Source organism: Zosterops lateralis (genome assembly GCF_965231275.1).
Source record: "Zosterops lateralis genome assembly, chromosome: 12".
NCBI lineage: Eukaryota > Metazoa > Chordata > Aves > Passeriformes > Zosteropidae > Zosterops > Zosterops lateralis.
Genome location: NC_139772.1, coordinates 12,998,688 through 13,015,409, shown reverse-complemented (window position 1 = coordinate 13,015,409; position 16,722 = coordinate 12,998,688). Strand labels below are relative to the sequence as shown.

General features: G+C 61.6%; 2 protein-coding genes across 2 annotated transcripts; one reads left to right on the top strand and one right to left on the bottom strand.

Moving 5' to 3' along the window:
* Positions 1-44: 44 nt before the first annotated feature.
* LOC310914047 (L-fucose kinase-like) lies at positions 45-1,373 on the bottom strand (the record flags this gene model as incomplete). Its single annotated transcript, XM_083869945.1, has 5 exons — positions 45-374; positions 496-621; positions 707-757; positions 876-1,229; positions 1,347-1,373. 5 exons carry the CDS (start codon positions 1,371-1,373, stop codon positions 138-140), a joined length of 795 nt encoding a protein of 264 aa, XP_083726071.1. The 3' UTR covers positions 45-137.
* A 10,259-nt stretch (positions 1,374-11,632) lies between these two features.
* ST3GAL2 (ST3 beta-galactoside alpha-2,3-sialyltransferase 2) lies at positions 11,633-16,234 on the top strand. Its single transcript, XM_083869881.1, has 6 exons — positions 11,633-12,010; positions 12,127-12,320; positions 12,554-12,733; positions 12,914-12,959; positions 13,120-13,239; positions 13,538-16,234. The coding sequence occupies exons 1-6, from the start codon at positions 11,678-11,680 to the stop codon at positions 13,709-13,711; spliced, it is 1,047 nt and encodes a 348-aa protein (XP_083726007.1). The 5' UTR covers positions 11,633-11,677; the 3' UTR covers positions 13,712-16,234.
* Positions 16,235-16,722: the final 488 nt, after the last annotated feature.

Genomic DNA, 16,722 nt, shown 5'->3' with positions numbered 1-16,722 from the left:
ACACCAGGTGAGTGGATACCAGTGAACTGAGATACCAGCTCACAGGTATCCACTCACCTGGTGTCGAGGCACAGTGAGGAGCATGTCAGTGCTGCAGACCCAGACACCAGGTGGGGAGCCCACAGTGTTGTGCCGTGTCACTGCAGGCACAACAGATGTTCCCAGACGTGCACAGGACAGCAACAGCTGAGCATCCACACCCTCATGGGAGCACAGCACAGGCTGAACCAGCTGTGCTGCTTGTTAGGAACCCTGAGCCACACCAAAGCTGGTGCAGGAAGCAAGGCTGGTATCCACTCACCTGGTGTTGAGGGCACAGTGAGGAGCATGTCGGTGCTGCAGACCCAGACGCCAGGTGGGGAGCCCACACAGAGCTGCCAAGAGAAGGACCGTGTGACCAGGAATGGCAGGGAAGGAGCCCAGGAACCCAACAGCGTTTCCATCTTGCTGGGAGCCAAACCCACCCCCAGGGCGCCATCCCCAGGCTGCACAGACCCGGTGTGTCATGGTCCCCAGCAGGCTGTCCAGGTTGCAGACCAGCGCCTCGGCGGCGGCGCCGGGCTCCTCGGCGGGCAGGCAGGTGAAGGCACGGCCGCAGTCGTCAAAGGAAAAGTCGCGGCCCTGGTGGGACAGAGAATGTAGCGGGTCACCGGGAGGGAGCGGGAGCAACGAGAGATCCCGTGCGGGGCTGCAGGTCGGCTCTCACCATGTGCAAGATGAGGATGCGGGCGTCCCTCAGGACGTCAGCGGTGACCACCTGGGAGAGGACAGCGGGGAGCAGTCAGTGGGGACGGGACAGGCACTGCCCCCTCACTTCCAGCGCCCCCTCCTGGCTTCCAGCCTCCCCGGACCCAGCAGAGGCTGTCACCTCTCACCGTACATCCTGCCCGGGCGCTGAGGTGCTCGGCCGCCACCAGCAGAGCGTTCAGGGTGGCGCCGCCGCTGCCCAGGCGGGCCCAGGGGTCCTCCACGGCCAGGAGCAGCGCGGGGGCCCGCGGGCCCAGCCCGCCCCGCAGCCGCCGCACCTCCAGCTCTGCCAAACGAGAGGCGGGCGGCGTTGAGAGCGGGTCCCGCCGCCGCGCACAGAGAGGGAGAAGGGGCGCCCGCCCGGCCACTTGCCTCGCTGCAGAGCGGACACACCGCCATGGCCCCGCCGGCAGGTGAGGAGAACAGCGCTCCACTCCGCCGCCATAAGCGCCTCCTCCGGCCCCAGCCCGGCGCCGCGGGGCCTGCTGGGACGTTTAGTCCAGTCCCTGCATGCGTCCTGGGGCGCTCGTCGCTGAAGGACTACAATTCCCAGCATACACTGCGCAGCGAGGCACGGACCCCTTAAAGGCACAGCGCACCCCTGTGCTGCTTCCCCCTTTCCCCATCTCGGGGGCCTTGCGAATGAGGAATGGGGCTTTGACGTTTTCTGCTCTAAAATGGGTTTCGGCGGAGGTGCGTACCCCTAAGTGCCCTGGGTCACCCCTGTCGCGAGTCCGGCTCCTCGCAGGGCTCTCTGCGGAGAGAAGGGGTGCCGGGGCGGGGGGCGCGGGTGTCGGTTCCCGGCGGGTTGTCGGGTGGGTGCCCGGTGGGCGCTGGGTGTGGTCGGGGAGGGCACTGGGGGTGCCGGTGCACCGGGGTGAGCGCCCGGGGGTACCGGGATGGGTACCAGAGAGGACAGCGGGAGATGCCGGCGTGCCGGGCGGGTACCGGGGCGGATAACGGGGGACGGGCACGGGGGTGCCGGTGCCCGGAGATGCCGGAGCGCTGCGTGGGTACCGGGCTGGGTACCGGGCTGGGTACCGGGATGGGTACCGGGCTGGGTACTGGGCTGGGTACCGGGCTGGGTACCGGGCTGGGTACCGGGATGGGTACCAGGGGTGTTCGGGGGGTTGCCGATGCGCCGGGCGGGTACCGGGGCGGATCCCGGCGGCTGAGCAGCGGGGATGCCGATGCCGGGCACCCGACTGGGGTGTGCCGTGCGCCGGGGTGAGTCCCGGGCTGGGCACCGGGGTGAATTCCGGTGATGCCGGTGGGAGAGCGGGCGCAGGCGGCCCCTCTCGCCTCCTACAAGTCCCACAAGCCCCGCCAGGCGGCCCAGGACTACATCTCCCAGGCTGCCGGGCCCGGCCCCCCGCCCCTGGCGGCACGGCTCCGCACGGCGCGGACGGAGGGCGGCGGCGGGGCCCGGGGAGCCCGCGGCGGGGCCATGCCGGAGCTGGGCCAGGTACCGCGGCGGGGAGCGGGCCCGGGGCGGGATGCCGGTCCCGGGGAGGCGGCGGGGACAGCGGGGGCGGCGGGGGAGCCCGTCCGGGAACTGCCCCGGTGCTGGGGGCCGGTCCTGGTGCTGGGAGCTAGCCTGGGGGAGCCCCCACACAGGATCAGGCGGGTCCCGGGGCTCAGTGAAGGTCTCGGGGCTGGGAGCACCCACCCGGGATGCAGTGGGTGCTGAGCAGCCCCGGGAGGATGCGCTGTCCCCTGTCCCCGGTGCAGCTCCGGGTTCTGGTGCTGCTTCCGGGGCTGGATGCTGCTGCTGGTGGGAACAACCGCCGGGTTGCGTTGGGTTCAGACCCAGGAGGTTGCTCTGGTCCGGAATGCCGGCCCGGGCCCTGCTGTGCTGTCCCCGGGGAGGATGTGCCGCCCCGGGGAGGATGTGCTGTCCCCGGGGAGGATGCGCTGCCCCGGGGAGGATGTGCTGTCCCCGGGGAGGATGTGCTGTCCCCGGGGAGGATGTGCTGTCCCCGGGGAGGATGTGCCGCCCCGGGGAGGATGTGCTGCCCTGGGGAGGATGTGCCGCCCCGGGGAGGATGTGCTGCCCTGGGGAGGATGTGCTGTCCCCGGGGAGGATGTGCTGCCCCGGGGAGGATGTGCTGCCCCGGGGAGGATGTGCTGCCCCGGGGAGGATGTGCCGCCCCGGGGAGGATGTGCTGCCCTGGGGAGGATGTGCTGCCCTGGGGAGGATGCTGCCCCGGCAGGGCTGACGGGGCTGGGGCTGGTGGAGCTGCTCTCCCCAGCCGTGTGCCCTGCGATCCCGAGGGCAGAGCCGGGGGTGGGAGGGCCGGCTGCGAGGGGGCCCCAGTCCCCCCAGTGCCAGTGTCCCTGTAAAGTCCCTCAGAGCAGTGTGACACATGGCTGTGTGACACACGGCATCCATTGCACGGGTGGTGGCAGCCAGGATTTCACAAACAGCCTCAGCGTCCCTGGGGACAGGCAGAAAACTGTGTCACGGAGCAGGGGATGTCCCTTGCCTGCTTTGTGTGTGTGTGGAGGGGACACTAACGCGGGCAGTGGTGTGACATCTTTTCGGTGCATGTCACATTGTTCCGGGGTGTTTCCCTGGCTGCAGCACGGCTGCCAGAGCGGGATTGATACTGAGCCTGGATTTCAGGGCCTGGCGATTCAAGGGGTCCCCACATTCACCAGGGGCTTAAGCACTGCTGGCAGAGGAGGAAGGCAGGAGGTTTTGCTCAGGCCCCAGCTGCAGAGTCAGAGAGAGTTCTTATTCCAAAGCTCCCAAAGGCTTCCCTTGAATGAGGGCTTCCCATGCCAGCAGGGATATACTGGGGGGATAATGGCACGGGCAGCGTGCAGGCTCAGGCTGGAGGAAGGGCCCCGTCCCTTCTGCTGCCAACAATCATAAACGTGGCTGGGGGGGAACCAAATCACACCAAACCGCAAACCTTGCTGAGCCTCCCTCCAGGAGGACGTGTGGGCTTTGAGCTGGTGGAGCAGCTTTGCCCTGCGTTATCTCGGGCTCTCCTTTTCCCAGCCCTGAGCGGCCACATCGCGGCCGAGGCGGGGAGCGCTAACGGCAAGTTCCTCATCGCTTTGGGCTTGGTTTCCCCTTTCTTCCTTTTTCTTCCCCTTCTATCAGGAGGGAAGATCGCGGTCTCAGCGGGGAGGGGAGGGTTGGGCTGGGGGTGCCTTGCCCGCCCCCCCCCCCCCCCCCGGCGCGCGTGCCCGTCTGTCTGTCTGTCTGTCTGTCTGTCTGTCTGTCCCCATCTGGCAGCGACAGCGGCCCCGCAGCCGGCTGTGTGCGGCAGCTGCCTGTCAGAAGCGCTTCCCTCTCCTCCAGGAGCTCATGGCGGTTCTCGGGCGCGGCGGGGCCGCTCCGCTGGCCGCCCACGCCTCACCGGCGCCCGAGGCGGGCGGGGCGGGCAGGGGGAGCCTCGCCAGCTGCGGGAACGCTTGAATCTTCCTGCCCAAACAAGCTCCAAACTGCCGCTTTTTGGGGAAGAGCTCCGATGGCGCCGAGGGCTCGGTCGGGGGTTTTGCTGCGGGCTCTCGGCACGCCGGATGCCGCCCGGTTTGGCACGCCGGGATCTCGGCAGCTCCATGGCTTTCAGCTCCTCCCGTTGCATTTAATTTTTGTACGATTGCAAGCTGCTAATTGCTCTCCAGTGGCTTGGCCGGCTTCAGTGCTTCTTCATGAGCCAGGATTTATCAGAGCCCGCCTGACCCCGTGGGGTTGGGATGTGATGGGAGGCTGGGAAGCTGCTCCCCCGGCCCTGCCCTGCCCTGCCCTGCCCTGCCCTGCCCTGCCCTGCCCGGCTCTGCCCTGCCCTGCCCTGCCCTGCCCTGCCCTGCCCTGCCCTGCCCGGCCCTGCCCTGCCCTGCCCTGCCCTGCCCTGCCCTGCCCTGCCCTGCCCGGCCCTGCCCTGCCCTGCCCTGCCCGGCCCTGCCCGGCCCTGCCCTGCCCAGCTCTGCCCTGCCCTGCCCTGCCCTGCCCTGCCCGGCCCTGCCCTGCCCGGCCCTGCCCGGCCCTGCCCTGCCCAGCTCTGCCCTGCCCTGCCCTGCCCTGCCCTGCCCTGCCCTGCCCTGCCCTGCCCGGCCCTGCCCTGCCCTGCCCTGCCCGGCCCTGCCCGGCCCTGCCCTGCCCAGCTCTGCCCTGCCCTGCCCTGCCCTGCCCTGCCCGGCCCTGCCCTGCCCGGCCCTGCCCGGCCCTGCCCTGCCCAGCTCTGCCCTGCCCTGCCCTGCCCTGCCCGGCTCTGCCCTGCCCTGCCCTGCCCTGCCCTGCCCTGCCCTGCCCTGCCCTGCCCTGCCCGGCTCTGCCCTGCCCTGCCCTGCCCTGCCCTGCCCTGCCCTGCCCTGCCCGGCCCTGCCCTGCCCTGCCCTGCCCTGCCCTGCCCTGCCCGGCCCTGCCCTGCCCTGCCCTGCCCGGCCCTGCCCGGCCCTGCCCTGCCCAGCTCTGCCCTGCCCTGCCCTGCCCTGCCCTGCCCGGCCCTGCCCTGCCCGGCCCTGCCCGGCCCTGCCCTGCCCAGCTCTGCCCTGCCCTGCCCTGCCCTGCCCTGCCCTGCCCTGCCCTGCCCTGCCCGGCCCTGCCCTGCCCTGCCCTGCCCGGCCCTGCCCGGCCCTGCCCTGCCCAGCTCTGCCCTGCCCTGCCCTGCCCTGCCCTGCCCGGCCCTGCCCTGCCCGGCCCTGCCCGGCCCTGCCCTGCCCAGCTCTGCCCTGCCCTGCCCTGCCCTGCCCGGCTCTGCCCTGCCCTGCCCTGCCCTGCCCTGCCCTGCCCTGCCCTGCCCTGCCCGGCCCTGCCCTGCCCGGCCCTGCTGGGCTCTGCACTGCGCTCCGGGGTATCTTTTGGCTTTGCTTTATGTCGCTCTTTGCCACTGCCATCTTCCAAAAGCTTTTTTTTGGAAAGTGCAAGTGATTTGGGTCCCAGCTCCAAGGCAAAGTTCCCGAAGACACCCCCAAAACTGCACATGGATGAGTGGTGAATATATATATATATGCATGTGTGATGTATAGATATTTTTTTTTCTTATGGGATGGATAGTTCAGTGTTTGAGCTCTAAAATAACACCCTCAACAGTTGGGTGTTATTTTGGGAAACCTTGGGAAACCAGGACTTTGCTCCAGGTGCCACCATGTCCCCAGCAAAGGCAAAGGACTTTCGATCTGCAGCAGTAATTGGGCTAATTAGGAAGCTGCGAATGCTCCCCCTTCTCCCCAGGTGTCTGAGCAGAGCCCCAGCTAGTGAAGTCAGGGGCTCTCTGCTCTAGTTTTACATTTAATGGGAGTTCTAGGCTATAACTGGGGTGTGCTGGAATTGATGCCCTCCAGCCTGGGGAGTCTTTCATAACTTCCCTGCAATGAAATCTCATAGGTGCAATTTCCCTGACGAGTTCAATGTCCTCTCAGTGCTGCCCACAGGCAGAGCAAACCCGGGTGGCTTTGTGGGACCACCTGCAGCATGTGCAGTTCTCAGCTTGGGTTGTACCCCGGGCCAGGGAGGGTGGCTGTGGGTACAGCACCCATCAACCAGCCCTCGAAAGCCAGAGGAAAACCTTTGGTTTTCCACTGCCTCTGACCCTTGGTGCAGAGGAGATCCAGGGAGGAGGACAGGAGGGTGCAGAGGGGCCCCGTGTCCCTGCTCACCTCCCACAGCACGGGGCCACAGCGGCAGCGGCGCCTCCTGGAGCAGCATCCGTCTGTCTGCCCTCCTGCACATATTTTCCTGGTGAGGTGTCAGGCATGAACATAACCTGGCTGGTAAAACCAAGGGCAGTGGTGGAAGGGACATGTTTGTTTCCCAGCCAGCAGGAAGGCTCAAGGTGCTGCTGGCAGCTCAGTGGATGCTGGTGGTGAAAGGAGGGCAGGGGCCCTGCCCTTCCTAGGAAGTCTGTCTGTGGTGTGGCCACGTCTTCACAGGCAGCTGAGGCTGCAGGGAGACTGGTTCAGGGGTGTCTGTGGGATGCAGCCCCGCTGTAGCAGGCAGGAAAGGGATAGCCAGACACTGGCCCCAGCCCGTGTCTATGGAAGGGTGAGATGGAAATGTGGCCAGCAGTGGGGAGCTGGCTCCCCATGGGACCAGATGGCTTTGCACAGGGAACTGGAGCAAGGATGGGAGAGAGGAATAGGCAGTGGTGAGTGACAAGCCCCAGACTCTGCCTCCTCTGTTCTGCTGGGTTGGTTGGCCAAACCTCGGCCACCAGCTTGGTGGCACCTGGTGGTGTGTGACCCAGGGTTCAGTGGTACCCAGCTGAGTGGTACCTGAGCTGATGGTACTTGAGTTGGTGCAAGCTGAGGCAGCTGGTGCAGACTGGGGGTTCTGGGGTGGGTGCTTGGGGTGCAGAGCAGTTGGGCTATCTCTTCCTCTCAGTTCCACAGGGATTCAGTATCAGAGGATCATGGGGGAGAATCCCATTCCCCTCCCTGCCTCTCCTGCCTCAAGGAGGCAGCTGCTGCTCCTGGCACAGAGAGCTGAGTGTGACAAGGCCATGCTGTGAGCATGGCCTTGGGCTTATCAACAGCCTTGGAGTGCAGGGTCCCTTGTTCCCCATGGCAGCCTGGGGAGATCCAGAATGGCTGGCAGAGGGCACGGGAAATGGCACTGGAGAATGCTCAGGGACATCAGCCACACAGGCTGGTACATGTGGCTGGGTGGTCCCAATGGGAGTGTGAGCTGCAGGGATGGGCATCTGCCTTGGCTGCTTCTGCCAGTGTGAGTTTTGGGGAAGAGAGTGCCCATCCAGCATTGCCCCATCAAGCAGCACAGGATGTTCAGGCTGCTGCAGTTCCCTGAGGGTTCAACTGTGGTTGAGCCAAGGGGCTTGGGACACCGCTGGACCAGTCCCTGCAGGCCCATCTACCAGCAAGGGTGGGAGCATTCCATTCTGTTTTCCCACTGCTGGCACTGCCCTGCACCCCCAAATCCCATAGGAAATGGCCTCAGCATGACTAGCTCCATCCCAGCTCTGTGCTGGGGATTTGGCCTCCACAATCTTTCCTGGCCCTATCCCAGTGCTGAGGGATAAGCCTGAAATAACCCCTCTGGAGGCCAGACACAAGGAAAGGCTGGAATTGCTGCCATTGGCAGCCAGGGGTGGGAGTAGGGTTTAAAACATGGGAAACTCAATTACCTTGACTCCATTAGTTGATTGAGCTGGCTGATAAGAGTATGATTAATTAAAAGGATGAAGAATAAGTTACCAGGTCCTCGCTGCTGTCGGGTTGTAGTGATGGCTTAACACATAACATTGGCTTCTTCTCTTAAAACCTGGTGCTTGTCTGCTGCTGGCCATCAGTTCTTCATGGCATCACCCCGTGGCAGGGAGAAACATCATTGTGCCAACATTTATCCAGGTCTGCTCCCTGCTCCGTCTCCCATCCAGCTTCCAGGGAGGAAAAAAAAAATCAAGGGAAAAATATAATCCCTCTGGATGGGTGAAGCAGGAAAGGACCTTTTTAATTAACCGCAGTTTCCTGGCCAAGTCCTGTTTTGGCTTTGGGAGTGCAGTGATGCAGAGGGACAGGCCATCGCCCCTTCCCGCGCCGCCCCCGGCACATCCCGGCTCACTGTTCCAGGATAACACGAGCTGACGGTCCCACAAGCAGCTCCTCGGCACTCTGCCCAGGGGCTGCAACCTCTGGCAGTGCTTGGGCCATGGGCAAAAAGAAATTGGAATTGTTTAATGACATTTTGTAGTGATCCTGCTCACTGAAGTCATGCCTGAAACAAGGACAGGTCACCACTCGCTGTTCCTGCCTGGCAATGAAGGAGGCGGGAGAACACTCAACTCGGATCTGCTCCTTCCCTGTCAAAGAAACCCAACCCTAATTCTCAGGTTTTCCACCCTGACAGAGATGCCAGTCCAGTCCAAGGGGGCCCTGTGTGCTTTCCCCTCCTCCACCTGCAAGAGCCATGCACTGCTCTGGCACCCAGTGAATGGTTTTGGGGGTGGTAAAGTGATGTCTCTGCACAGGGATCATGGGATGAGTAGCACCAGATCACCCAGGGTGGCATTTCCCAAAGACTCCTGAGGGAATTTTCAGACCATTCATACCTGGGAAGAGCAGCAGCCAGTGCAGACAATGCTGTCACTGCTCCTCCACTCCCCTTCTCTCCCTGCCCCAAATATGGTGATATCCCATCTCCCAATGATCCCATCTCCTTTGCCCACCTTGCCATTTACTGGCATGGAAATTCATGCCAACAACCCCAGGATATCTTAGAAATGAGCAAACAAAGCCAAGGAGACCTAAAGATGCCAAGTGGGGATGCATTGATGGTGTTTTGTCTGACAGGGAAGGGGCAGGCATCCTCCAGGCCCTGGGGCTGTCGGTCACATCACTCCAGCATTCATCCTGAAATGAAAGATTATATGATTGGAAAATACCATCACCATCCACCTGGAAAAGCAGCAGAGCAATTTGCCAGGACCTTTTAATAGCCTTGCTTCATTATCTCCTGCAATCAAGGAGAAACTTGTGCTTGATGAGTACTGAGGTCCTGGGGCGGCAATTCAGGATCTTGGGGATGAATTTGGGAATACAAGGGTATTTAGTGGCATCGCTGAGTTACCAAGTTTGCTCACCACAGAAGAAATCCTGAAATGCCATATTATTTCAAGAAGGAAACATCCAAATCTGGTACAAAAAGCTCCTGCAAGTGGAGTTTTATTTGTGGAGGTGGGTTGGATTAGGATTGGGCAGGGAGGGCATGGATATTGCTGGGGTATGTTTATATGTGTGGGTGCCCTGTCCCTGCTGGGGGCTGTAAGGACCAGAGCAGATGGAAATAGCTGCCAGCTCCTGCTAGGAAAATGATGACTCAAACCAGCCGCTGGGATTTAAGGCTTCTTTTATCGCGCATGAGCTGGGCTGGAGGGGGGTTTTCCCCCCGCTGTGGCCGGGGGCAGCTCCAGGAGGCCCCAGGATGGGGGCCGTACGAAATGTGCTCCAGATGGTGTCAGGGCTGGGATGTCTGAGGCAGGACCAGGCTGGGCTGGGGAGCCGGAAATGGATTTTCCCCCTTTCACCGGGAACAAAAATAACACAAGCACGTGATAGCTCATTTCCTTTAGCCTTTAAAAAGCCCCGTGGGATGTTGAGCAGCGGGAGCAGGGGAGGAGGATCAGCCCATCCTGCTTGGTGGCCCTGCCATATCATAGCAGAAAAAAACCCCCAGAATTGCCTTTTACCTATTCATCTTTCCAGCGTTTTGCATCTGGGAGGGGCCGGGGAGGGATAGTACAGCTTTTTGCTGGCTTTATCCTAAACTCCCTAAATGCAAACCCTCTGTTTAACAACCACCCTGCTTTTTCCACTGGCAGCAGCCCAGGGAGCTGGTTGCAGTCACTGCTGGCCCTGCGTATGCCATGTAGGCGTGTTAAAATTCCCCGCCAGAGCCCAGGAAAGCACTTGAACCGGGATGTGCCTTCAGTTTCTGGCTCTTTCCTTTAGAGACTGTCCCCACTTGAACAAATATTTGACAGAGGGTTAATGGTTTGGAAGGGAGGTGTCCATGCCCGGCAGTGCAATGGCCTGGGGGAGCCTTTGGGGTCCACGTTCTCCTCCCATCCCAACAAGGAAATTTTGGGGGCTTAGCAGTCTGTTCCTGGAAAGCAAGCCAGCGTCTTCTAGAAAATGTTTTTTTCGTAGGGAAGAAGCATCCTGGTGCCTGCCAGCTCCTAATTACTGCCGCCGGCCTCGGCACTGGCTTAACTGGGGCCAGGGCTGAGCCGTGGGGGTGGTGCCTCTGCAGGGTTTTGCCTTGGGGCGGGTCACCCCCTCCCCAAAAGGGCCTGGAGGGGAGGTCATGTCTCCAAACCCTCGGGATTCTGGATCCTGCCTCAACTCATTGACTGGGTTAAAAGGGGATTTTCAGCCTTTTTTTTTATTATTATTATGCCAAGGAGCGCTGTCTGGCTTTGCCCTCCCCTCTGTTCGGGGGGCTCGGCCGCTCCTCCCGCCCCTCCCCGGGCGCAGGCGCCGCACCTTTGCCCGGGCTATTTTTACCCGCCGGGATCACGAGCGAGCCAGTGACCTTCCCCAAGGGACGCTGCCACCCGCGGGGGGGACAGTCGCCAGCGTCCGTCCCCGGGGTGCCCGTCGGGCTGCGGAGCGGCTGGTTCCCGGCTGGTTCCCGGCTGGCTCCCGGCGGCGGCAGCCGGCGAAGAGGGTTTTGGAGGGGCTGCTTATGGCGTGATAGAGAAGAATTGAGCCTACAGAAAGGAGCCGCTTGTTCGGCTCCGGAGGCGGGTTGATGGCTGAGCCTTTGTCTGGCAGAGACAGGGAGGGCACAGTCCGGGACCCGCCGCCAGTTCCCCTCAGCTCTGCGCCTGCTCGTCCCTTTCGGGGATGGCTCGTACCCCGCAGCCCCGTGCCCGGGACGGGCTGGGAGGCATTCGGGGGCGTTCAGCGGGGAATAAAGTCCTCAGCCCCCAGCACCGTCCTCCCGCCGGGCGCAGCCCCGCTCCGCTGTCTGTATCGCCACCCCTGACCCGCCCTCCCCTCCCTCCCTCCCTCTCCAGGCCGGTGCTGTGGCCGTGTCCCCGAGGCAGCGGCTGAGGGCGGCGTGCCAGCGGCTCAGCTAAACCCCGGGGATGACGAGCACCGTGGCAGCTGAGCGCCGGCCGGGGCCGGGACCGGGAGGAGCCGCCGGGGCGCGGAGCCGCGGCTGAGGCCGGTGCGGGGGCTGTGCCGGGCCCCTCGGCAGATGCTCCGTGCCCGGCACCGGGAGCCACCGGGGGCCCTCGCCGCGGCCGGACAACGCGGATGGAAAGCTGCAGCCCAGCAGGTATGAGCCCGGTGCGGTGGGTCCGGGGGGGCTCTACAGCCCCGTCCCCACCGCCGGGAGTTACAGCTCTGGTTCCCGCAGGGAGCCTCGCTGGCCGGCTGACGCCCTCCCGCGCCCTATGCCCGCGCCCTGTGCCGGAGCGGGCGCCGTCCCCGGCTCAGCCACCCGACGACCATGAAGTGCTCGTTGCGCTTCTGCTTCCTCTCGACCGCCTTCCTGCTCGTCTTCGTCATGTCCCTCCTCTTCACCTACTCCCACCACAGCATCGCCTACCTGGACCCGGGCGGGCTGGGCGGCATCCACCGGGTGAAGCTGGTGCCCGGCTACGCCGGGATGCAGCGGCTCAGCAAAGGGGGGCTGTACCCCCGGGGCTGCCCCTGCCGCCGCTGCCCGGCCGAGGAGCCCGGGGCCACCGACTGGTTTGACGGGCGCTATGACGGCACCGTGTCCCCAGTGTGGACCAAGGAGAACATGGACCTACCGCCCGACGTGCAGAGGTGGTGGATGGTGAGCGCGGGGCCGGGAGCGCCGTGTGTGCTCTGGCACGGGGGACACGGATTTCTCCTCCCCCACAAGGAGGGGGCGCTGGCTGATTCCCCCCTGCTCCCCTTCCCTCCTTGCAGATGCTGCAGCCCCAGTTCAAGTCCCACAACACCCACGAGGTCCTGAGCAAGCTCTTCCAGATCGTGCCGGGCGAGGATCCCTACCGCTCCCGCGACCCGCGCCGCTGCCGCCGCTGCGCCGTGGTCGGCAACTCAGGCAACCTGCGCGGCTCCGGCTACGGGCCGGAGATCGACGGGCACGACTTTGTGATGCGGTGAGAGCCAGAGAGCGCTGCCGGGGACCCGCCCAGCCGGACAGCGCAGGGACATGGGGTGATGCGGGCACCATCGGGTACTGGGATGAGTGGGAGTGAGTCCAGCCTTGCCACCTCCCCTGGGTGGGAAACTGCTGCTTGGCAGCATCTAACAGCTCATGGGGATCACCCGTGTCACTTGCAAGGCACAGGGCGTTGGGAGGGTGGTGTCATCCTCCCTGCTCTCTCCCCAGGATGAACCAGGCTCCCACGGTGGGCTTTGAGGGCGATGTGGGTGGTCGGACCACACACCACTTCATGTACCCCGAGAGTGCCAAGAACCTGCCCGCCAATGTCAGCTTTGTGCTCGTGCCCTTCAAAACCCTGGACCTGCTCTGGATCGCCAGTGCCCTCTCCACCGGCCAGATCAGGTTGTAAGTACCCAGTGGACACTGGCAGCACCAGGCTAGTGGCTCACCAAGCTCCAGGACAGCTCCTCTGGGAGCAGTGGGGATTCATTTGTTACTCCTCCAAGAGCCGCCCTTGGTGACTCAAGCTGGAGTTGGGGGCATGGGACCCCCAAGAACTCACCTGCCTCTCTGCTCTTTCCCCAGCACGTACGCACCTGTGAAGCCTTTTCTGCGTGTGGACAAAGAAAAGGTGTGTGGGGCTCATCCTTGTCACTGCCTTGAGCACTTGTATGGCCGTGGGCCCTGTCACCTCATCATTCCCTGGTGTTCCCGGTGCTCCTTCAAGGAGTGCTGATGGCAAAGGGATCATGGCTGGGGCTCCTCTGCTAACCCTCTGCTAATCCTCCCAGGTGCAGATCTACAATCCTGCCTTCTTCAAGTACATCCACGACCGCTGGACAGAACACCATGGGCGCTACCCCTCCACTGGCATGCTGGTGCTCTTCTTTGCCCTCCATGTCTGTGATGAGGTGGGTGATGTTTCCTTCAGCTCCTGGCTGGCATGCAGTGGGTTTGCTGAGGTCCTGAACCTTGTAGGGTTAAGGAAGGAAGTGCATTAAATGTGAATTAAATGTGGATTAAACTGCAGCAGTGTGATGGTCACTGTGGTTGCCTGACACCACAGTGATGGGCACTCTTGAGGGGGGGGAAGGCTGTGCGGATGGATGGGCACCTTTGAAAATCACCCCAGCAGTACAGGGGTTGCTGAGACAAGGGTGTCTCAGCCTGGTGGGAAGTTCTGGCTCACTCCCTCCCTTGCTACTGCAGGTGAACGTCTTTGGGTTCGGTGCTGACAGCCGGGGGAACTGGCACCACTACTGGGAGAACAACCGCTACGCCGGGGAGTTCAGGAAGACGGGAGTGCACGATGCCGACTTCGAGGCACACATCATCGATATGCTGGCCAAAACCAGCAAGATCGAGGTTTACCGGGGAAACTGAGGGCTGAGTCTCTGGCTCCCTGCTCCAGCAGGTCCTGCTGCCGGCAGGGGCAGAGGTCGAGGGTCTCCCTCGTGGCCTCAGGCAAGGAGCACAGAGGGGCAGCGCAGTTCCACATTGCTGACAGAGCCACTGCAGTGGTATTTGGTGCCTCCAGCAGCCAATCAGGTTCAGAGCTAAAGGAGACTTTTTGCTTTTTTTTTAATTATTATTATTATTATTAAGAAACCCAGCTGAGAAAGGATTTATAAACACAATCAGTGACTGACTGGGCGGTGGGGGTGGCCGCCTTGCATCTCTCTACAGTCAAACCAAATGCTGCTCTTTTTAAAACAAGACAACCCCCCCACCCCGAAGCCGCAGGACTTTGGGGAGCCCCTCGAGCATCGCGTCCAGGCCGAGGGGGCCGAGGGAGCTGTGGTGGCTGCGCAGCCTCACCAGTGGAACCAGCTGCTTCTTTTTTCCTTTATTTTGGTATTTTTCTTTTACCCCCCCTGGGGCAGCCAATGCTGTCATTTCTCCAGGGAAGGCTCCTGGCACAGAGGCAAGTCCCAGCACATGGATCCATGGTGGGGAGGCAGAAGTTTCAAGAAGCCAACCATTGCCGATGCTCTGCTGCAGGCTGGTGACTGCTGGCACAGCTGTGCAGGGAGATGAAGAGGAATCTCGACTTTGGGGTGCAGCATCCCTGCTCTTCTACCTGAGGATGGGGAAGATTTAGGACAGATTTCAGGAATGACTGTACAGGAAGCAGAAACCTACAGGAGCGACAGCCTACTCATTCTGGCTGAGCTCTGTGAGCAGTTAGGATGCTCAAGGGGTTGTGGGTTGCGGCAGGGTCGAGGAGACCGGATTTCCTGTGCTTTCAGGCTGGGGAAAAACAGAGAAGTGAGTGAGTGAACTGTGCTTTTGCTTTGCTCTAAACAGCTCTGGTGAAGCTGAAATCCCAAAGTTTTTGCTCTGTTTGCCAGGGTGATGCTTGGTTTACACCAGCCTGGTACAGCCGGTGCCCTCAGGGCTTCCTGGACTGGACAGGCAGCCTATGACATGGGAAGGGGAGATGCTGAAGGAGACTGCCTCCCCAGAGGTGCCATTAAAACCACTTTCTTTGGGTCAATCAGGTATGGGGGAGGTTTTTTTTCAGAAGATGCTGGCAAGGTTAAGAAAAAGGCAGCCATGGAAAAGGTCCCCTAGTGAGAGACTCTCCACCTGCACAGCTGGTGCCAAGAGTGGAACAGGAGCTGTGAGGCAGTGCCCATCTGGGGAAGCTCTGCCCATGCTGCCTAGTTGCAATAGTTAATTTGAGGAACAATCACTGTAGGGTATTTTGGGTTTGGAGATGTTTTTACCCTTTTGTATCTGGCTTTTCTGTAGCAACCTCTTACCTGTTCTCCACTTTGGTTTGGTTGTTTTTCAGGGTTTTCTTTTATTTTTTTTAGGTTTCTCTACAATTGTGAAACGCAAGGGTGGGGGTTGGTCACCTGGAGCAGGCAAGTCAGCAGCCCCTGGGCTGGGGAAATTGAGCTTTTCTGTCTGCAGGGATTTAACTTCTGAGTTTTGTGGTGGGTTTTGGTCTGTAAAAGTGGAGCCGCCCTGGTGCTGGCAGCCCTGAGCCCCAGGACACAGGCTGCTGCTAGCCCTGCTCTCCACCTTCCCGGCTGTTTTTTGCTGATTGTTTGTTTTGTGGTTTTTTTTTATGGGGAAGGAAATTAAAAACCACAAAACCATGAGCAACAATGAGTGCCTTGACCATCTCCCATCGGTGACGCCAGGCTGTGCCCGCGCTGGCGGCAGGGACGTGGCCGATGTATCTGGCAGTTGTACCCACTTCCTTCCTCGCACCACATTGGATCTTAGCTGGGAAGTGCTGCTGGAGAGAGGGACACATCCAGGCCACCATGCTGGTGGCTAGAAAGGCCAAGTCCAGTGTGATAAGGCTGGATCAGCCCCTGTTGCAGCTGAGCAGGGCCAGGCCTGACAATCACAGGGTGAGCGGAGACGCTGGGTACCAAACCCAGGTACCAAACCCTCCAGCAACACAGTACTGGCATCCAGTGTGAGGTGCGCTTGTGGCTCCTGGCTGCCCTGACAGTATTATTTTTTTTGCTAACTTCCTTCCCCTAGTCCCCTTTTCTCTGTTGTTTTAATTATTATTATATTATTATTTTTTATTTAAGCTGTCCCACTAGGACTCGCGGCCACTCGTGTCTCGCTGGCAGGGCGGCCGCAGGCAGGCGCGTGCTGCACGGCCGGCGCACCACTGTACTGTACATAGAGGAGATGTAGGCACAGGCTACGGGCAGGGGGGCAGGCAGGGAGGAGGTGCCCGGGCTGGCACACCTGGCAGAGGTTGTCTGCATCACACAGTACCTGATCTGACCACCTCCTGCTCCCCTGGGAGAGGGAGAGACCAGTGCTCCGGCCTAGGAGCAGGCAGGCAGCTTGGCCCGTAGCCTCTGTGTACATGGGTACTTCTGCACACAACTGTCTTAAACCAACTGGTTTTTTTAAAGTCAATAAAAATCATGCATCAAATCTGCTTGGTGGTTTTCTTCTTATAGCTCTGCCTACTGTGCCTTTGCCTGCACCCAAACCTGGGCATCAGTGGAGGCAGGAGAGGAGGAAAGGGAATAAGAGGGTTGCTGGGCCCAGAAGATGCTCTGCTCTCCTCTCCTCTCAGGCACCAGCCCCCCAGCTGTGGTTAATATCCCCTTACTGGGGCCAGAGCAGAGGCTGTCCCCATGCCAGCTTGGGTAGCCAGCAGCAGAGCCCCAGCACAACCCCTCCTGGCTGAGCCCAACAGTTGGTGGTGCCACTGCTCACCCAGACCCCACATCCAACCACCCTGGACTCTAAAACAGAGGCTCTGATCCCATGCAGCCCAGGTCCCTGAGCCCCTTCACAGCAGAAGGAAGGACATGGACAATGTGTTGAAGGACATAATTTTGAATGTGGATACAGGCAGAGGCAGAGGGGACTTCCCCAGGGTGATGCAGCAGGTCCAGAACTCACTC

Coding starts and splice junctions, on each gene's coding strand:
- ST3GAL2 (XM_083869881.1), top strand. CDS start 11,678: ATGAAGTGCTCGTTGCGCTTCTGCTTCCTCTCGACCGCCTTCCTGCTC. Junction 12,011..12,126: donor ACGTGCAGAGGTGGTGGATG/GTGAGCGCGGGG, acceptor CCCTCCTTGCAG/ATGCTGCAGCCCCAGTTCAA. Junction 12,734..12,913: donor TCCACCGGCCAGATCAGGTT/GTAAGTACCCAG, acceptor CTCTTTCCCCAG/CACGTACGCACCTGTGAAGC.